The sequence below is a fragment of the Camelina sativa genome, chromosome 20 (assembly GCF_030686135.1).
Source record: "Camelina sativa cultivar CO46 ecotype springtype chromosome 20, ASM3068613v1".
In the NCBI taxonomy this organism is placed as follows: Eukaryota; Viridiplantae; Streptophyta; class Magnoliopsida; order Brassicales; family Brassicaceae; genus Camelina; species Camelina sativa.
This window is the reverse complement of record NC_141899.1, coordinates 21,349,066-21,370,491: the sequence shown is the minus strand read 5'-3', so window position 1 is coordinate 21,370,491 and position 21,426 is coordinate 21,349,066. Positions and strand designations below refer to the sequence as shown.

At 38.4% G+C, this 21,426-nt stretch overlaps 2 protein-coding genes and 1 pseudogene across 19 annotated transcripts; 2 read left to right on the top strand and 1 right to left on the bottom strand.

Annotated features, from left to right (window-relative positions):
• Positions 1-9,362: 9,362 nt before the first annotated feature.
• LOC104772636 (agamous-like MADS-box protein AGL93 pseudogene) lies at positions 9,363-10,145 on the top strand (annotated as a pseudogene).
• Positions 10,146-10,661: 516 nt separating this feature from the next.
• Positions 10,662-16,258, bottom strand: LOC104771174 (kinesin-like protein KIN-14G). Of its 2 annotated transcripts, none has more exons than XR_015592763.1 (19): positions 15,847-16,258; positions 15,389-15,555; positions 15,171-15,305; positions 14,826-15,041; positions 14,661-14,732; positions 14,348-14,416; positions 14,031-14,231; positions 13,829-13,910; positions 13,632-13,727; positions 13,356-13,532; positions 13,158-13,264; positions 12,868-13,055; positions 12,618-12,774; positions 12,277-12,530; positions 12,025-12,188; positions 11,706-11,900; positions 11,379-11,593; positions 11,097-11,300; positions 10,662-11,006 (listed from the first exon to the last, which is right to left on the bottom strand). XR_015592763.1 is itself a non-coding variant. In XM_010495656.3 (19 exons), exons 1-19 carry the CDS (start codon positions 15,980-15,982, stop codon positions 10,901-10,903), a joined length of 2,937 nt encoding a protein of 978 aa, XP_010493958.2. In that variant the 5' UTR covers positions 15,983-16,250; the 3' UTR covers positions 10,662-10,900. The 2 variants fall into 2 exon arrangements, 1 of the variants encoding a protein (XP_010493958.2); XM_010495656.3 differs by having other exon boundaries at positions 12,618-12,779; positions 12,877-13,055; positions 15,847-16,250.
• A 3,319-nt stretch (positions 16,259-19,577) lies between these two features.
• LOC104771173 (protein DETOXIFICATION 42-like) lies at positions 19,578-21,426 on the top strand. Of its 17 annotated transcripts, none has more exons than XR_015592771.1 (7): positions 19,646-19,779; positions 20,155-20,238; positions 20,335-20,368; positions 20,577-20,700; positions 20,806-20,877; positions 20,989-21,059; positions 21,147-21,211. XR_015592771.1 is itself a non-coding variant. In XM_087504894.1 (6 exons), exons 1-5 carry the CDS (start codon positions 19,690-19,692, stop codon positions 21,049-21,051), a joined length of 360 nt encoding a protein of 119 aa, XP_087361020.1. In that variant the 5' UTR covers positions 19,578-19,689; the 3' UTR covers positions 21,052-21,059; positions 21,147-21,426. The 17 variants fall into 17 exon arrangements, 5 of the variants coding, with proteins under 5 accessions (XP_087361020.1, XP_087361021.1, XP_087361018.1 ...); XR_015592773.1 differs by having other exon boundaries at positions 20,335-20,444; positions 20,577-20,677; XR_015592772.1 differs by having other exon boundaries at positions 20,335-20,444.

Here is a 21,426-nt window from a genome sequence, read left to right as displayed (position 1 = left end):
CTCAATGGGTTTTCTCAGTATGGTTTTTAATGAGGCAAATGGATCACTATGTCGAGTTATCTAGAAGTCATTACCAATGGGGAATAATGTACTTCTGAACTAGTACAAGTGATTTCTGTACTACTACAGGTCACCTAGACGTTTTGCTGTTTTCATATTTCCTTTAAACGTCTTGTTGTTTTATTTTGAACTTCCTGTTGTTTGGAGTGTCGAGCCCTAGGGTTAATTATAAAGCCCCAAAGCTACGCCTCTTTGTTCTTCAGCGAAGAAGTTGTATGAGCAAGTATTGTTTCACTTTTTCTCTCAATTCGAATTCTTGAATGCGTTCTTGATTTCTGGGTTTCTATACACTTTGTGATTCAGAAACTCTTCACTTTATCTCAATCCATACAACCATCTAAACATCTATCCCCATCGAATCATTGTTCTATCACGTGATCATCACCACCTCCATCGTATTTGTCACTTCCGCACCATCACCATCAAACCTCACCACCAGTCACTAGTCTATAGCATTTCATCGGAGTTCTATCCTAGGGATATCGTATTATGTGGTATCAGAGCCAACTCTGTGCCAAAGGCTAAGCGATTCTAAACCCTAATCTCTTGTGGTGTTTGCTTAATTTCGTTTGTTTAGTTTTAGGGTTTGAATTTTTGGTTGTTCGTTTGTGTCTAGATCGAATTCTGTGAGTTTAGGATTTAGTTTTGTGTTGTTTTCGAAAATTTGTTGCATTAGGGTTTAATTATTTCGAGTTTGTTAGTTATAGGGTTCGGTGTTGATCGATTTTCTTGTAGTCTTGTTCGATATTAGAATTTCGAGTGTTAGAGTTTATTTTTGTTTCTTTCATTCAAGGAACATTTTACTTCGAGTTTCTTCTTTAATTTGCAGGTACAATGGAGCTTTCTCCATAGGCTATGGAAGCTTTGAACCAATCCATGTCTAAGCAAATAGCAGAAGCAAATAAGACAATGTCTACGCAGTTTCAGCAGCAGATGGAGCAGCTCAGTAACAAGTTTGAGAAGCAGATCTAAGACATAGCTCAATCATCTAGCGCTTCAGATCAAAGTTCTACAGAACCACCTAGTCCTAAAGAGGCCCTTCGTTTAGCTAAAGGAAAGGCTCACGTGGGAACTTCTTCAAGGCATACACGGATCAGAACAGCTAAGTCCCCTACTGGGGGAAGAGAGACTTGTTTCAATCAGAGAAGAGACATTCAAAGTACAGAAAGAGGAAATCGTAGAACTAGCAGAGATCACATACGCCCACGACGAGCTGAACAAGTAGCTGGGCCTCGAATATACATTGAGTCAGATAGAGAGTATTTTGAAGAAGAAGAAGCTTCAGATCATAGTCAAGAAACAATGAGGAGAAACAGAAATAGAGATCATGGCAGGGATTATGATCTTTTGAGGCAGCAGCTGAAGCACCTCAAAATTCAGTATCCATCTTTTCATGGTACCAATGATCCAGAGACTTATCTAGACTGGGAAAGGAAGATGGAATCTAACTTTCAGGTTCAGGGTACTTATGAGTTGAACAAGGTGAAGATAGCCATATCCGAATTCAATGGCTATGCTTTGTTGTGGTGGGAGCAGTTGGGACTTACTAGACATCGACAGAGAGAGCCTGCTATCACTACATGGGAACAGCTAGTCACGCAAATGAGAAAGAAGTTTGTGCCTACACACTACCAGAGAGAGATTCTCAACAAGCTTAGGCGTCTCATTCAAGGTACTAAGTCTGTTAGAGACTACTATCAAGAGCTGGAAACGCTTATGATCAGGGCTGATTTAAGAGAAAGTGAAGACATGGTTATGTCGAGGTTCCTTGGAGGATTGAACAGAGAGATTCAAGACAAGGTAGAGTTGCAGAACTATGAAGATGTGCAAGAAATGGTACATAAGGCAGAGTTGATTGAGTCGCAGATCAAGAGAAAGGGAGTGAGGTCTACATTTACGCCTAACATGTCCAAGCCGAGAGAGTTCAGTAAACCCACCTTCACCAAGGACAGCAAACCCGTGATAACCACAGTCAAAGAAGAGGTTAAGATCGATTACAAGCCCAAGAGTAGCACCTCTACAAGTCATATCAGGTGTTTCAAATGCCAGGAATGGGGCATTATTCCAGAGACTGTCCTAACAAGAAGATGTTTCTTCTTCAAGAAGGAGGAGATATTGTGTCGGTAGACAGTTCAGAGAGTGAACCCGAGTCTGAATTCGGTGAAGAAGGTGAACCCACAGTTATGGGTGAGATGTTGGTAGCACGCAAAGCTTTAAGTGTTCAGATTCATCCAGATGACAGAGGGCAGCGAGAGAACCTATTTCACACCAGGTGTATGGTTCAAGACAAGGTCTGCACCTTGATCGTTGATGGTGGTAGCTGTACTAATGCAGCTAGTGAAGAGATGGTACAGAAGCTTAACCTCAAGACCACTTCACATCCAAGACCTTACCAGCTGCAGTGGTTGAACAACAAGGGAGCTTTGACAGTTCCGCAGCAAGTGATGGTGAAACTAACAATTGGGAAGTATGAGGATGAGCTGCTATGTGATGTGATTCCAATGAAATCAAGTCATATTCTGCTGGGAAGACCATGGCAGTTCGACAGAAGAGTGTTCCATGATGGCTACACCAACAAGCAATCATTTGAGTTCAAGGGATGTAAGGTTACTCTTCTACCACTTACACCCAGCAAAATCTACAAGGACCAGCTTCACATGAACCGCAAGGATACAGAGAAAGTGTCTCACAGCCTGTACATCAATCACAGCGAGTTCAACAAGCTATTTGATCCAGAGATGACCACATTCATGTTTGTGTATAATGAGACACTCACCAGTACTAAGTCAGCAGAAGAGCTTCCACGCGAGATGATAGAGATTATAGAGGAATACAAGGATGTGTTTCCAGATGAGATACCTCCAGGCTTGCCTCCAATACGTGGGATAGAGCATCAGATCGATTTGGTACTAGGTTCAGCTCTATCGAACAGACCAGCTTACAGAACCAATCCAGTAGAAGCTAAAGAGCTTCAGAAGCAAGTAGAAGAGCTGATGAGCAAAGGACACATCAGAGAGAGTCTCAGTCCATGTGCAGTACCAGTTTTGCTTGTACCCAAGAAAGATGGTTCATGGAGGATGTGTGTTGACTGCAGAGCTATTAACAATATCACAGTGAAGTACAGACATCCGATTCAGAGATTAGATGACATGCTGGACGAGTTATGTGGGTCAACAGTCTTCTCAAAGATCGATTTGAAGAGTGGGTATCATCAGATCAGAATGAAGGAAGGAGATGAATGGAAAACAGCTTTCAAGACCAAGCAAGGGCTCTACGAATGGCTAGTCATGCCGTTTGGTCTCACAAATGCTCCAAGCACCTTCATGCGTTTAATGAATCATGCTCTCAGACCTTTCATAGGAATCTTCGTGGTTGTGTACTTCGACGACATACTCATATACAGTAAAGGTCTAGAAGAACACTTAGAACATATCTGCCAAGTTCTAAATGTTCTTCATTCTCAATCCCTCTTTGCTAATTTTTCTAAATGTTCATTCTGTACTACTGAGGTTGTTTTTCTAGGCTTTGTTGTTAGTGCAGAAGGAGTTAGAGTGGACGATGAGAAGGTCAAGGCTATTAAGGAGTGGCCAACACCCAAAAACGTGGCAGAAGTCAGGAGCTTTCATGGTTTAGCCAGGTTCTACAAGCGATTTGTCCAAGACTTCAGTACTATTGCAGCGCCACTTACAGAAGTTGTCAAGAAGGATGTAGGATTCAGATGGGAGGAAGCACAATAGAAGGCGTTTTCAACCTTAAAAGAGAAGCTTATCACTGCCCCTATTCTTTTACTTCCTGACTTTATGAAAACTTTTGAAATTGAATGTGATGCCTCCGGAGTGGGTATAGGTGCTGTTTTGATGCAGGATCGAAAGCCAGTAGCTTACTTCAGTGAGAAGCTGGGAGGATCGACGTTGAACTATCCTACATATGACAAGGAGCTGTACGCCTTAGTCCGGACTCTTCAAACGTGGCAGCATTACCTGTAGCCCAAGGAGTTCGTTATTCACACTGATCATAAGTCCCTGAAGCATCTCAAAGGACAACAGAAGCTCAACAAGAGACATGCCAGATGGATGGAGTTCATTGAGACTTTTCCCTACACGGTTAAGTACAAGAAAGGTAAGGATAATGTAGTGGCAGATGCATTATCCAGGAGGTACACTCTCATTTCTACTTTGTCTTCCAAGCTAGAAGGTTTTGCTGAAATAGTAGAACTTTATGAGACTGACATCGATTTTGCTGAGAGCTATGGCAAATGCCATAAGTTTGCTTTTGAAAACTATTATAGGCAGGATGGATATCTATTTTATAAGGACCGATTGTGTATACCAAGAGGATCCATGAGAGAGCTGCTGATCAGAGAAGCCCACGGAGGTGGACTAGCTGGACATTTTGGAGTGTCAAAGACTCTACTTGGACTGCAAGAACACTTCTATTGGCCGCAAATGAAGAAGGACGTTGAGAAGGTTTGTTCTAGGTGCCATATCTGCAAAATGGCGAAGGGTAAGGTACAGCCCCACGGCTTGTACACTCCTCTCCCTATCCCTTCTCAACCTTGGACTCATATTTCTATGGATTTTGTTCTTGGCTTACCTCGAACCAGAAATGGTAGAGATTCGATTTTTGTTGTGGTTGACAGGTTTAGCAGGATGGCTCATTTCATTGCAAGTCACAAGACGGACGATGCTGTTATTGTAGCTAACTTGTTTTTCAGGGAAATAGTACGCCTACATGGAATGCCTCAAGTAATTGTCTCAGACCGAGATACAAAGTTTCTAGGACACTTCTGGAGGACGTTATGGGCTAAGCTAGGAACCAAGCTATCATTCTCAACCACATGTCACCCGCAAACAGATGGGCAAACCGAAGTGGTGAACAAGACGCTATCTACACTCCTCAGGACCTTAGTGAGAAGAAATCTCAAATCATGGGAAGAATGTCTACCACATGTTGAGTTCGCATATAATCACGCTAAGCATTCTGCTACTCTATTTTCTCCTTTTGAAATTGTCTATGGTTTTAATCCACAATCACCTCTAGACTTGATTCCTTTACCTTTAAGTGTGAAGTGTAGCTTTGATGGCAAAGAAAAGGCTGAACAGGTGAGGAGGATACATGCTAAAGCTAAGGAGAACATAGAGAAAAGGACCAAGCAATATGAGAAGCATGCGAACAAGGGCAGGAAGGAGGTCGTTTTCGAAGAAGGAGACTTAGTGTGGATTCACTAACGCAAGGATAGGTTCCCAGAAGAGAGGAAGAGCAAGCTTCTACCACGAGCTGATGGTCCATTTGAAGTCATCAAGAGGATCAATGACAATGCATACCAGATTGATCTTCAAGGTAAATATACCATATCATCAACATTCAATGTTTCTGACTTGCTCCCTTACTATGCAGATTCTGATTTGAGGACAAATCCTTTTGAAGAGGGGGAGGATGATATGATCGTGGCAAGCACGGAGCCAGAGGCTGCAGAGAAACCGAAGATGGTGGGAAGGATCACTCGTTCAAGAGCTAAGGAGATGGCCAAGGAAGCTCACTCACTCATAGTTGACGGGTCATTCAACCTACCGAGGATCCAAGTCTTCAACATATCCACCTTGAAGACTTCACCCGGTAATGATACCTAGATAACTTAGGTGTGAAGTTTGTACTCTTTTTCCCATAACTGAGTTTTGTCCCAATGGGTTTTCTCAGTATGGTTTTTAATGAGGCAAATGGATCACTATGTCGAGTTATCTAGAAGTCATTACCAATGAGGAATAATGTACTTCTGAAATAGTACAAGTGATTTCTGTACTACTACAGGTCACCTAGACATTTTGCTGTTTTCATATTTCCTTTAAACGTCTTGTTGTTTTATTTTGAACTTCCTGTTGTTTGGAGTGTCGAGCCCTAGGGTTAATTATAAAGCCCCAAAGCTACGCCTCTTTGTTCTTCAGCGAAGAAGTTGTATGAGCAAGTATTGTTTCACTTTTTCTCTCAATTCGAATTCTTGAATGCGTTCTTGATTTCTGGGTTTCTATACACTTTGTGATTCAGAAACTCTTCACTTTATCTCAATCCATACAACCATCTAAACATCTATCCCCATCGAATCATTGTTCTATCACGTGATCATCACCACCTCCATCGTATTTGTCACTTCCGCACCATCACCATCAAACCTCACCACCAGTCACTAGTCTATAGCCTTTCATCGGAGTTCTATCCTAGGGAGATCGTATTATTACTCAAGGATTACCATGGTTCACTGTTATGGCAGAAGTGTGTTCATCGTGCTTACTTGGTAAGCAAACACGAAGGATGTTTCCAAAAGCTATTTCGTACAGAGCAGATACGGTGTTAGAACTCATTCACGGTGATCTCTGCGGTCCTATCTCGCGAAGCACAGCTGCAGGTAACAAATATATATTTGTTCTTATAGATGACCATTCTCGGTACATGTGGACAATCCTACTGAAAGAGAAGAGTGAAGCTTTTAAGAAGTTTAAGAGGTTTAAGCAACATGTGGAACAAGAGACAGGGGCTACTATAAAGAATTTCAGAACTGATAGAGGGGGAGAGTTTGTGTCACAAGATTTTAATGCTTTTTGTGAGAAATTCGGTATTAAGAGACACGTTACAGCTCCATACTCTCCACAACAGAATGGGGTGGTCGAAAGAAGAAATAGGACACTGTTAGAAATGACAAGAAGCATCATGAAGCACATGCAGGTTCCAAACTACCTCTGGGGTGAAGCCATTAGACATTCGACTTACTTGTTGAACATGATTGTAACACGATCACTTGAGAGTAAGACACTATATGAGGCACTACGGAACAAGAGACCAAATATCGATCATCTCAGAGTATTCGGCTGCATTGGATACGCTAAAGTGGACAAACCTCACCTTCGAAAGCTAGATGATAGATCACGAACCACAGTTCATCTCGGGATAGAGCCTGGTTCTAAGGCCTATAGACTATTGGAACCACAAACTCAGAGAATAATTGTAAGCAAGGATGTGGTATTTGATGAGACAAAGGGTTGGAATTGGAGTGCTCACAACCAAGATGCAGAACAAAGTGGTAGTTTCAGTGTTATGTTTGGAGATTTTGGAAATCGAGGCATCCAGCAGGAGAATGAGGAAGAATCTGTTGATGATAATGATACTCATATGGATCGAATTCAACAAAACAATGAAGAGGACGAAGATAACAATTCTGAAAACTCTCTTAATGATGAAGAGACCGAAGAAGTTCAGAATCAAGAACAGCAAATTCCTCGACGAACAACAAGGCAAGTAGTAAAACCGAAGTATTTGCAGGATTACGTCTTGTTAGCAGAGGAAGAAGGGGAGTTCTTGCTTATGCACTTAATCATGAGCCAAGTAACTACTATGAAGCAAAAGACATTAAAGAGTGGATATGTGCGTGTGAGGATGAGCTACTATCGATCAAGAAAAATCAAGTGTGGACCTTGTGGATTTGCCAGTTGGAGTTAAACCAATAGGTTTAAAATGGATATTCAAGCTTAAGCGAAACTCGGATGGGACTATCAATAAATACAAAGCGTGATTGGTGGCAAAAGGTTATGTTCAACAGTATGGAGTCGACTTTGAGGAAGTCTTTGCTCCCGTGGCCAGGATAGAGACTATACGACTTTTACTCAATCTTGCAGCTTCTAATGGTTGGGAGATACACCACCTTGATGTTAAGACTGAATTCCTACATGGTGAATTAAAAGAAACAGTTTATGTTACACAGCCTGAAGGATTTGAGGTAAAGGGGAGTGAAGACAAGGTCTACAAACTCAACAAGGCATTATATGGGCTAAGACAAGCTCCAAGAGCTTGGAACAACAAGTTAAATCAGATTCTTGTGGGGTTACAGTTCAGGAAGTGTTCTAAGGAACCATCAGTCTACCGCAAGGAGGTAAGAGGGAACTTACTCGTAGTTGCAATGTATGTAGATGATTTGTTCGTCTCAGGATCAAGCATTCGTGTTATCAACAAGTTCAAATCAGAGATGACAACCAAGTTTGACATGAGTGATCTAGGGAGACTTACATACTACTTGGGGATTGAAGTGTGTCAGTTCGACGGTGGGATAATGCTGACTCAACAGCGATATGCTAAGAAGATCCTAGAACAAGCTGACATGAAAGACTGCAAACGAACTCTTGCACCAATGGAGTCCGGTTTGAAATTAGCAAAAGCAGAGGAGGAGGAAGATATTGATGCTACAAGCTTCAGGTAGAATGTTGGCTGCCTTCGCTATCTTCTTCACACTCGACCGGATCTAACCTATTGTGTAGGAGTATTAAGCAGGTATATGCAAACGTCTAAGGTTTCTCACGGTTCTGCGATGAAACAAGTGTTGTGGTACTTGCAGGGTACTACAAACTTCGGTTTAGTGTTTAAAAGGTCTGCTACAAAAGTGCCAAGATTGATAGGCTATAGTGACAGAAGTCACAATGTGGATCAAGATGATGGAAGAAGCACCACAGGTCACATTTTCTACCTTGGAGGAAGCCCAATCTCTTGGTGCTCGCAGAAGCAAGATACGGTGGCGTTGTCGTCATGCGAGGCCGAGTTTATGGCCGGAACAGAAGCAGCTCGACAGGCCATATGGCTTCAAGATTTGCTGAGTGAGGTTACAGGTGTGCCGGGTGAGAAAGTTACGATCAGGGTCGACAACAAATCAGCAATCGCTCTAACTAAGAATCCTGTTTTTCACGGTAGGAGCAAACATATTCACACAAGGTATCACTTTATAAGAGAGTGTGTGGAGAATGGTCAAATAGAGGTAGAACATGTGCCTGGACATGAGCAGAAGGCTGATATTTTGACTAAGGCACTAGGAAGAATCAAGTTCATTCAAATGAGGGAGCTAATTGGAGTGGAAGACTTGGAGGAGACTAACTTCAAGCTTAAGGGGGAGATTGTCGACTTAAGCTTGAAAAAAGCTTGAGTCATAAGGAATCCTAATCCTACCAAGTTGTGGTTTTTAAAAAATTAGGATAATGACAAGATATATTTAAGAGTTATTTAAATATATACAAATTCTAATAAGAATAGGTTTTGGTGTTTTGAGTTCTCTATATAAGGAGATGCCAATGTGTGGCATAACTTAAGAAGTTTGAGAGAGAACAAGAAAGCTTTGGGTTTTGAGAGAGTTTCCTAAAGGTTAATAAAAGAGAGTGATTCTTTTAAATTCTTGTGTTCTTTATACTACTTTGAAACTATAGTTTCAAGAAACAACCCTCGTTCTCTTCCGTATCAAAGAAGACAACAAATCTTCCTTTGAGAGAACATACATGTTTAAGAAAGCCTCCGAGCTTTCAAACCTATGCGATATCAAAGTCTGTGTTATATACTACGGCCGTTACGGAGAACTCGTCAAGACATGGCCGGAAGATCAATCCAAGGTTCGAGACATGGCGGAGAGATTCAGCAAACTAAACGATAGAGAGAGACGCAAGAATAGCACAAACCTTTCTCTGATTCTCAATAAGAAGACCCTCAAAGACAAGAAGACATTTTTTGATATCAAGGACAACAGATTCTCTGAGAAAGTCTTGGAGATTGAGGCTTCGTTAGAGAGTGCTCTACGGGTGTTACAAGATAAGCTTCTTCGGTTACAGAACCAGACGAAACCCGATCAGAACCCTGTGGTGTCTTCCGCCAGTTTCTTCACAACAGATGCATCATTGATGAGCGGTGTGTCAAAAACAAAGCAAGACCTATCGACGCCATCATTGACTCAACAACATCAGAGCAAAGTTTCAGTCTTTCTCTATAACCATGACAACGGTAGCTTCTGTCAACTCTCTCACTCTGTTTCTGGCTTTGACCCATCGATGAGTACGGCTTCACTTGGGGCACAAGGACTTTGTCTAAGAAGTAACGACTCTGATCTTCCCATGGTGTTTCCTCCTCAGATGCAGACACAAACCCCACCACTTGTCCACTTTGATCAGTTTGTGGGGTGGAATAATCAAACTCCGTCGTCTTTTGCTGATCCATTGACGTTCTCTTCTTACAATTCAATTAGGTCTTTGACTAGGTCAATGGTTTATTATTTTCTATTATGTATATGATTATGAATGTTAGATTATGAGTTGAACTCTGTTAGCAAAAAGTCTCTTCTTGTGGCCGATTTAGATTTAGGGTTTGTAAGAAGTCGACAATTTTTGTTATATCTTTTGAATTGTATGTTTTCCTAAGTATGAATGTATTTTTTTTCCTCAAGTTTCTAACATAGTCTTGGCTTCTTCTACTTTTTTTCGGAGTCTTAAATTTGAGTTTGATCAAACTACTATATTAAGGGTTTTTATGCAATAGACATTATATGTTAAATGTCCATAATTGATACAGACAAGTAAACTAATTGAGTAATTGAAATAACAAAGTTGGTTTGGTAAATCAGAGTTAAACTTTTTATTATTCCTTAAAACAAAACATTCTGCCATTGCCAACACTATTCATATGGTAGCCCTGTGTAGGATTATTATGTATGCGCCATTTTACTTCAAAAGCATATTGATCTTTATAGTTGCTTTATAAAATCACAAGGATTCTTTGTAACTTTTCTCCCATTTTTACTACATTTGATATTGTTCAAAAAATTATTAAAATTATAGTATATGCATACACATACTTTAATAAGAATCCAAAAGAAGATTGTATAATAAGGAATCCTTTTTTGTACACTCAAAGCAACAAATTTGAGATTTTATCATAATGACACAATAAGAGCGGCCAAAACAGAGAAAGCTCTCGCAATATACAAATAACAAATATTTTTGTCTCCTTCCTTTAAAAACTCTTTACAAAACTGGTGAGAAAACATGGTTCATGTGCCTAAACTCAGTCTGCGTTTCCCATCTCTGGTTGGTCGCTGCGGCTGCGAATTAGGAAGTCTCTTGCTTGGTGCTGGGATCAGCGATGGAATCAAGCTTCTGTCACAAGCAAAAAAAGACAAAAGCTCCCAATTAGATCGATAAAACTAGCTGGAAACACTTGTAAAAAAGTATATATATTTTTGTAACCTAGTTTCTGAGAGTTTAGCAGTTCTTGGCTGAATTTTCTTTGATTTGGGGTTTGCTGAGTTTTGGACATTAGAAACTCTGGGAACATTCACTTGAACGCTCAATCGCCACAGCAAATCAGAATCTGAGCAATCGCTTGCTGTGGCTTCATCAGATTCGTTATCCGTTATACTCTGCACTTCGAAATCTTGTTTCCCACCATTTCTGTCGTTTGAAAGATCAATATTAAGAAGATGAAGAGTTACATACAGTAAAGTATAAAATGTAATGTGAGTTACTTACAGTGAATGTTGTTGAGGGACCATTGACTGGTAAAACTGCTCAGGAGGATTCGGATTATGATCTTGAATTAGTTCTTCGTGCTTATCGATCCACTCCCCTGACTTAGATTCTCTATCCTCGAGTGATTGCCTCGGCCAAGCCGGAGAAGAAGATTTCATAAGCTCATGGATATCTAAGCTGTGTCTTCTTGAAGATGCAGTAGAATCGCTAAAAGCCTGCATATGTTTCAAAGGGTATATTACATTTATACCCAAATGACATAATTTATAAATTCTAGTTAGTTTAAATCAGCAGCATTTGTTGCTCATGAAAGAAGGCAGAGCATACCTCTGGTCCACTTAGATCCATGATCTGGGGCTTACTGTTGCTTGATGTGTTTCCCATAGTAGGTAATTTGGGTCGAATAGTAGGAGTTTCAAGGGATCTTCTTCTCGATATTCTCTCACGGTTGATTGGTAAAGAGGTTGGTTGTACATCATTACCATTTCCTTTCCTCACTAGAGCCATCTTAAGATTAGCAATCTAAGAACCCCCAAGAACAGTAGCAGATTAGTGATATGATATACATATGGGGAGAGAATGAACGAAAACAGCAAATGAGTATGTAGAACAACCACATTCTAGTCATGGTGTATGGTTTACGAACCTGTTCTTTAAGCTCCTTAACCTCTGAGTTATCTTTGTTCACACGAGCAGCGCCTAGCTCAACACTTCCCACTCGTTCAGCAAACTTCAGAGTACTAATAGTTTCTCCGAGAGTGTCAGCTTCTGGACTTATGTGGACAAACATAAGCGTCTTGGCTGATCCTCCTGATATTGTAGAAAATTTGTTGTATAAGATTCAAGTCCATGTACAGACACAAAATGCAACAAGGTAAGATGGTTTCGAGAATTTCACCGAGGGAGTCCTGCAGAAGCTGAGTGAGTTTACTATTTCTGTAAGGCACATGAGAAGTCTTCTGGGAAAGCGAGGAGATGACATCTCCAAGAGCCGAGAGGGATTTGTTGATGTGCTGAGCCTCCTTCAGTCTGTCTCCAGTCACCTCAGACTTGTCTACTCTCTCACTCCCTGCAAGATCAACCAGATGCATAGAACCATGGAGGATAGTACCAGATGTGAGGTCTCTGCCTTGAACATGAACAGTTACACAACTGCCAAAGAAAAGAAGAATTGGAGTTAGAACGAGTTATGCAAGAGAGTACTCATAATAAAATAGAAGAATATAAAGGACAACAAACCTGTGGGATCGACTACTTCTATCATTCATAGCTGTAGAGCTCACTGCACGGTTCATTTGTCCAAGATCCATCAGCTGTATAACGTCATCCGTCGATGAGACAGGCACTAAACTTGCTTCCGGCACATTAATTCCATTTTGAGAGTTGTTTCTGATCTCTAATGTAATCAAGAATTAAGGAACAAACAAAATCGAAGTATCTCAGAGTTTCTAAAAGATGAAGACAACAGTCAAACCTATAATATTAACACAAAGGATATCTTTTAGTCTGGCCATCAGTTGCAAGAAGATCTCTGACTTGCTCGTTGTAAATCTCCAGCATCTGAACTGAAATTTCGTAGCTGGTCGTGTCTTTTCTTTGATTTGATAGAAGAAACAGATCTGCCAGTGCCCTGTAGTTTACACCTAGGCTTTCTTCAGTCAGCTCCTTAGGCCCTGTCTAGAGTAGTTAGGAAAATTAGGAATTTGGTGTTGTATATCAAAGAAAAAAAAAATCTAATTATCTTAAAAAGATTGGATAGACAAGTAAAGTAATTCTAACCATGGTGAAAGTTTTCCCTGACCCGGTTTGGCCATAAGCAAAGATGCAGACATTGTAGCCATCAAGAACTGACCGTACCAAAGGCTGCATGTCTGAAAACACTTCCTCTGAAGAACAGTGGATTCATTTCCTAATGTTATTCACAGCGCAGCGCAACAAACTAAATATTACAGGGACATAAAATCAAAGCCTTCTAACCTTGTGTTGCAGAAGGGCCAAAGACTTTGTTGAACATAAATGGTTTATTCCCTGCTTTCCCATACTTTGATGGCACTCTGATCGTGATGGTCCCTTCTTCTATGTGTTCCACAGCACTCAAACCAGTTGTTTCCCCAGGCAAGAAAGGCCTGACCCGACAGTACACCCGTATGTTTCCTATACATTCCCAACCAAGTGTGAGGTCATTACGCAGGTTATAGGAACTGTCTTTGTGATTCAAGACCCTAGAAGTATGACTAACACAAATCAAGTTACCTTTTAGATCCTGCACTAGATTGTACAGTTTTCGGTTTTCTTCAAGAACCCTTTTGTATCCCGTAGCCGCATAAGCTAGACCATTTAAATGCTTGCCTGTGTGACACAAACCCAAAAATGATGACAGATTAGATATTTACTGATTGAACATTGAGGCCTCAACAAGAAGATAGCAAGAACATGATCTGAGTTGACACCTAGGTGAAAGAAATCTTCTTGATACTTCATCTGCAGTAACTGCATTCCCGCTTTTGTAGTGTTTAAGGTTTGCTTCAACTCCTGTAAGCAATAAAAACAATGCTTAAATTCTCTTTTAACTTGTGATTGGAAGATAGAATAAGAAACCACTTTCATGATATGGTTGTTAGATCCTCCAGTGCCATAGAAAATGGAACTTACCTGGATGTGTTTTTGTTGATTCCGAAGAATCTCTTGTTCTTCGTAATGTTCAAAATGTGTCCTTTGAAACTTTTCTTCTACAACCTGGGACGGACTGTTTTCTTCTGCTTCCTCATCTTCTCTTGCATCACACTGCTGAGACCGGACCACTGTCTCACAGGATGATATATCTTCTGGAATAGGTTTTGAACTTGATTTCATCTGAAAAAAAATTGAAAGCCAGTTTCATTGCATCAATGAGTCAGATCAATCAAAACCTCAGACTGACTGTACTTGTTCACTCCAAAGAAAATAACAGCATCTCCACTTGCCCTCACCATTTCATTGTGGATTGATAACCGCTGGTGGACTTCTTCCATAACTCTGTTCAACACAGACTCTACAACCTGAAAAGTAGGAAAAGAAGTCAGATTTCTCAATAAGTGTTTTCGAAATGGTGTCTAGTACTAGTCTTGCTAACAATTACTGAGCCTACGAAGGGTGATAGATAAAGATCAGTTTTTTTAATATGAAGCGTTTCAATTCATATTATATATGCCTTAAGAAGCTTAATACAGACCAATGCAAAGCTTTCATTAAGAAAGGGAACTGCAGAAAAAACTATAAAGGCAGAGTTTTTAAGTTGGCTACATTTGGAATATCGTCATGCTTTCTGTCTGCAATGAATGACCGAACAAGCCCATTTATGGATCTAGAATCTCCCTGCAAAAAAGTAAACAGTTTTGTGAACAACTTCACACAATCCACTGCTATAGAAACAAACATTTCCATTATGCATGAATTTTATCCACTTACTTTGTCACAAAGATCTTGCCCAGCATCAGGTTGATCAGTTCTTGATATGGAACTCATGAAGGGCTCTGAATTTTTCCTCAGAAATGGTTTTCTCAAACCAAAGTTATTCTTCATGTTGGATCCATACCTCCAAGGACCATTTTCACCTTTGAGTTTCCACTCACTGTAAGATTTCAGAGCAAGAATGCAGTTCACTATCCTTATAGACTTGCCTCCCTAGAAAAAGAAAAAAATAAATATATATATATATATATATATATATATATATATATATGTTTCAACAAATCAATCAAGAAAAAAAGCTACACATCTGTATCTTGTTAAATCAAACTAGTTTGTACATACCTTCTCCATATCTGAAGCTTCAAAAGATGGCAAACCCATATCCTCAATAGCAACTAAAAAGTTCCTGATGTTTTCAAAGTACTGGAAAGCTGAGAGTGCAGCTCCATCCGCAACATCATCAGGCGCTTCAACAACCTGAAATTTAATAGAGCAAAATATGAGCCTAATCCTTCATCTCCATACTTAAAAAAACATCAACACCCATAAATAAAGTATACCTTAGAGACTGAGCCAGGATTAACTTTGTTAAGAACATTGCAAAGAACAATACCACTTCGCAAGCCAAGCCTAAAATCTTCTTCAGAAGGCTCAGCTGGGAAATCTTTACCATTGGAAACTCCAAGCATTTCTCTAAGCCACCCAGCAGCTTCATATCTTCTTATAGCTTTTTTTTTACATAACCAACAAAAATTATTATAAAACTTTCTTCAGACTAAGAAATTTTCGAGAAAATACCCATAGCGCCTACAAAACCTAATTTTCATATAATTGAAAATAAAATAAATAAAAAACCTAATTTTCACCAAAATTAAAAAAAAAAAAAAAAAAAAAAAAAAAATCGAATTGATGCAAGCTCATCAAAAATTACAAAATTACTAGTTTCTCTCTCTCCCGGTTGAAACCCAGAATTGAACGATATTGAAAAGGATCTAAAAAAATCAACAAAAAGACTCACAAGATTCTTCAACTTTGCGGGAAACCAAACCGACGTCGCTTGATCGGGTACTATGCTGTTGAAGAACATCTTCAACGATCGATACTACGGAGAAGGAAAGATCGTTGTTGTTGATCTCCGATGTCGTCGCCGCCATCGACACAAAGAGAGAGAGAGAGAGAGAGAGAGAGATTTGGAGAATTTTTTTTTTTTTTTTTTTATGAGATACAGAGAATTTTGCGGTGTTGTGTTTGTTTATAAAGGATGAAGAAGAAGCAACGGGAGGAAGAAGAAGAAGAAGAAGAAGCGAGAAAAAAGGTGTTTTGAAATGCAAATATTTTCCCTCACTTTCTCTTTGTCTCTCTTCTCTCTCTCGTGAGATTGGCAAAGGAGGCGAAATACGCTCCGAACCTGACTCCAAACGTCCCAGCTTCGTTTTATTATTCTTTCTTTCTTTTTCGGCTATATATGTAATTCTCTTTTTTGTTTGATAATATAATTTACAAACCAACAAATAATTATTATTACTAATAAATACGTTAATACAAATTTTTTGAATACAATAATTTGTTTCCTGCCATATATTGGTTGTCTGATTTTTCTAGTAAAAAGAGACTGTAAATTAGCTATACAATTAGGAGAATACACCTTATTAGAAACATTTTTTTCGCCAATAATGTTGATATATAATTCCACTTATTCAACATTTTGCTTTTTTTCTTTGGCACCATTCTACTTCTTCCATTAAAAACTGTAAATTTAAATAAATAAATAAATCTAGAGGAAAATATTCTACTATTACTTTCAGTAAAATTAGAATTTTGAACTGAGCCAACTAATTAAATCAATAAAATAATATGGTCTCAAATCAAATAAGTATAAAAATAATAGTTATGTTTTCCGAGTAAGTCTTGACAGAACACTACGCTAGATAAAAATAATAGTTATAAAAATAAATATAAATATTAGAATAATACGCTGTTTGTTGGAGCAGTGTGATGGGGGTGGAAGTGGCGGTGTGGAGATATTTTTGGTGGTTTGGGTAAGTTCCGTGATAGAATTCGTTTTTTGAAGGGCTTGGCTGAGGAGACCTATAAGGCTTTCTTGGTTTCAGTGAGTGAGAGAGCAGGAGTGGTACGAGAAGAACGTTTGATATCATGGTCTCCATCGCAGGAGGGGTGGTTAAAAATAAACACGGATGGTGCATCATGGGGCAATCCAGGGAAGGCAACAGCCGGAGGTGTCTTGCAGGACGGGGAAGGTAATTGGCTCATCGGGTTTGCTCTGAATATAGGGTTCTGTTCAGCACCACTTGCAGAGCTTTGGGGTGTTTATTATGGCTTGGTGATGGCTTGGGAGAAGGAATGTACGCGGGTGGATCTTGAGGTGGACTCTGAGCTAGTGGTAGGTTTTTTTACTACATGGATCAATGATTCTCATCCCCTGTCTTTCCTAATACGTTTGTGCTATGGTTTTATCTTGAAGGACTGGTTAGTCCGTATTCGTCATGTGTATAGGGAAGCTAATCGTCTTGCTGACGAATTAGCTAACTATGTGTTTACCCTCTCCCTTTGCGTTTTCATTCTTTGATTGTTAGTCCTAAATGTATTCAGGGAATTATTTTTGAAGATGTTGTTGGTTGTACTATGCCACGGTCAGTCCGTTTGTAGTTGTTTTTCTATTTTTTCTAATAATATGAGAGGAGCCTAATTTGTCTCCCCCTCTCTTACCAAAAAAAAAAAGTAAGTCTTGACTTGAAAACAAAAAGAGTACCAAAGCCAGAGCTTCGGATCCGAACCATAGAAAAAAGAGGCGTATTTATGATCGACGTGGCTAATTAATAAATCAATGGTTTAGTTTAAGACTTAAATTAAATATAATCGGGCCGAAATTAAATGGCCCACTTAAAAAAGCAGCCCAGAAACATGCTGGCTAAAGTGAGGTTTTAGGCGCACACACAAAGTTTTTCAGTTCACAAAAGCAAACATCAATTTCTGAACCTCCGGCATATTTTATCTTTTTCAACTTTTTTGAACTAAAAATCAGTTTTCCACTATTTAACTACATGTCATCTCCCCATAATTCGACAAAATTTTGATTTCTTTTTTTCATTCATGATCTCTAAATAGATAATGTTGTAAAATTTAAGCTAGATGGGGATAATATAATCTTATTATCATCCTCTCTTTTAGAAAAATAAATAATCATTGTCTCTTTATTGACACTGAAGATACAGAAATCTAAGTACCAACTTTTAAATGAACAGGAGCCTTTTGCCGAACACAGTGAACACACCAACCTGTAAAAGTATAGTTTTGCTTAGCCTTAGATATAGTATGCATGTTTTGTCCAAAAAAAAAAAAAAAAAGATATAGTATGCATGTAAAGTATTAATGAGTGTGTATGGTACGTGTCTGTATGATTTTGGGTGGTCCAATTCAATGGATCTTAATAATAATCAATTGATTATTGCCTCTGATATGGGACCGTTAATTACTAAATTTGTAACAATTAGGACACTTAAGTGCATAGTTTTAAATAGTTGAGGCAGTTATTAGCTTTTTGGGGGAGAATTTTTTTAATAAAGTTGTTTAAAACTTCTAAGTGGACGAAATCATATCATTTTGCTTCCTAATTAGTAGGAAACACAGACCAAACATCCCTTTCACTAATGACATGTTTATCTCTGTTTAGATATCTAACGGTGTTACTTAGTTTATGATATAAATAGAACATGAATCCAAACATATATATAATATTAATGTAAGTAAGTTTATATCAGTAATTTAGTTTAAAACTTCTAAAATCTATTGTTATCCAGCTAATAGTTTGATGTTCAATGTTATCAAAGTTAAAACCACATTGTGGTTTTCTGCATATCGAAATATTTAAAATGAAATTTAAAACTTATAAAATCTAGTGTTATCCAGCTAAATAATTAAACATTTTATTGATGTTCTCGTTATCAAATTTAAAAGAATTATAAAACATTTGCATACCCAAATACATTTTAAAAGAGTATATTTGAATATCAAAAAATTAAAATGGATTTTAATATATTTTCATAAATAAAATAGAGTTAAAATATCCAATTTTAAAATGTTATCATTAAAGTTAGATATTTTTAAAAATGAAACCTTTAGAATCTACTACCTCTTCTTTTTTTTTTTTTGGGGCAAACACTACCTCTTCTTCTTTTCTTGTCAAAACTCATAAACTAATTGAGTGGTTTTTATCAACTAATTCTCGGAAACAAAGAGGCTATACAAACAAAACCACATTAGTGAATCCTAACAGAATCCCTTCTTTAAATTGTCAAATAAAATAGATCGATATGAGATCAATACTATGTAATATAATGTATAGCTATTTGGATTGAAGTATACAGATAATATAAGAGATATAAAAGGCATTGAATTTTGCATAAGAGACCGTGACGTGTCACTTACTGGTTGGATGAACCTGAATTTTTGCTTTGTTTATCTGTTCCATAATTTGTTTCTTTTGTCTCTCCATTCTCCATTGTGCCAAAGATGCAAAGACAAAGGGACTCACTCTTGAGGAAATTAATAAAGTCAAAATATCTTTAAAAATATGTATGTTTTATAATTTTAAAAATTTATGAAATGCAATAATTTCTCAAAATATCTTTAAGGGGGTTGTAAGATTTTTTGTGGGTTAAAATTAAATCAAAAGAAAAGAAATGAAGGAAGAAGCTCTCTTATATAACATACTGAGATCGATCATAAGAGACGCTACGTGTCCATTTTTGGTTGGCCAAGAGAATAATAGAAAAGGGCATTCCTCTAAACTCGATTTCTTTTCCTCTCTTCTCTCTCTCTTTCTCTCGTCTCATCAGAAAAAATGGAGAATCCGAATTGTGTCGAGAGTCAGTTTATGTTCAATAATGTCATCTTCTTCTGCGAACGTCTCCTTGCTGAATTCCCCTCTGAGGTAGGTATCCCAATTTCGAAATCGTATAGCTTCTATCACATCACATTGTTGTTTCAATTTCTGGTTGCTCTTCTGGTCTGATCCGATCTACCTAGCTCTAACCCAGAGTAGACATTTCTCGATTTAGACGGTGTCGAGTTCTGGTTTTTTTTGTTCCAATGCAGTTGTTCCGAGGGTCTGAATTTGTATCTAGAATTCTCATTTTTGTTCTTCAATTTGACTGAAATTCATAATTGAGAATTTTTATTTTTGTTCTTCGATTTCTCAATAGAGATATTAGCCAATTTGAGATTTGTTTTGACTTGGATTTTTTTCATGATCCTTAGTTCTTTCTTGTTCTGTGATTCAAGTGAGCAGCTACTTTTCATTATGCAGGTGAACTTGCAATTGTTATATCAGTACATGAGCGAGATATTTAAACAAGAAATGAGCCAGTAGAGCCTGATTGAGATCTTCATTGTTGGAGAAAACTTGGAATTTGATACTTGAACTTGCTAAAGTCACTTTGAAGATACCCATGATATTGAATTTAGTCTTTTGTCCCCGTTTGTGTAGGTTGTTCAACATTCTAGGCTTTTTGGCAGGAATGGTATGTATTACTTCTACTACACTCGCACTTTTTAAATTTGGTGTTCATATAAAGGATCACTTGAGGACATGATAAGGTGATTTCTGGTAGATGGTGATGATAGGGTGTTTATTGTTCTTTTCAATTAAGAATTTAAGTGAGCTGTAGACTTTAGTTTTGGCATGTATTTATATAAGTTTTAGCATTCTAAATCACTTGTCATATACAGAAGAAGTGACAAGTGAAGCTGATGAATGGAGATGTTCAGTACTTGAGACAAGCTGGGAAATCAAGTTTCATTATCAGTGCAGAACTCGCTGCAGCAAACAAGTAGTCCCCAAAACATTGTTGAAGTAAATGGTTTGCGTATGATTTATCCAGTGTCTTATTGTGTTTCTTTTAGATTCTCTTGATGTATTCATATTCAGATGATCATTCGATGACTTTCGTTTCTGAAGGCAATACTAGCGAGCGCTTTTGCTAAGAAAGACTACAAAAGAGCCGCAGCTACAGCTTCTCGTGTACTGCAGGTACTGCATATTTTGTTTAAGTTTGTGGAAGCCTATGTGCCCTGCAGGACTAAATCTTGTGACAGTTGGGATTGGTTCTCGGGTTTCTACTCGCGGCTATACTTGGAGCAGCGTTGCATTTTGGAGCAAAAGTGTTTACAAAAGACGATAAAGTTTTACACCTCATTAGCATAGGACTTCCGGTGATTACTTTACATCCCCTTAACTCTTTAATCAAACAAAGATTATGACATAACATTTTGACTAAATCCGGTTCTTGTTTACTAAAGTTTGTCGCAGGGACACAACCAGTCAATGCTTTGGCGTTTGTATTTGATGGAGTTAACTTTGGAGCATCCGATTTTGGTTACGCCGCAGCTTCACTGGTGGCTATAGTTTGCATTTTGTGTTTGCTCTTCCTCTCATCGACTCTTGGTTTTATTGGACTTTGGTTTGGTCTCACTATATATATTGTCTTTGATGTTTGTAGTTTAGGATTCTCAAACATTGGATTTGATGTTTGTAGTATTTTACCTCTGCTGTTAATGTGATTGTTGCCTACATGAATAA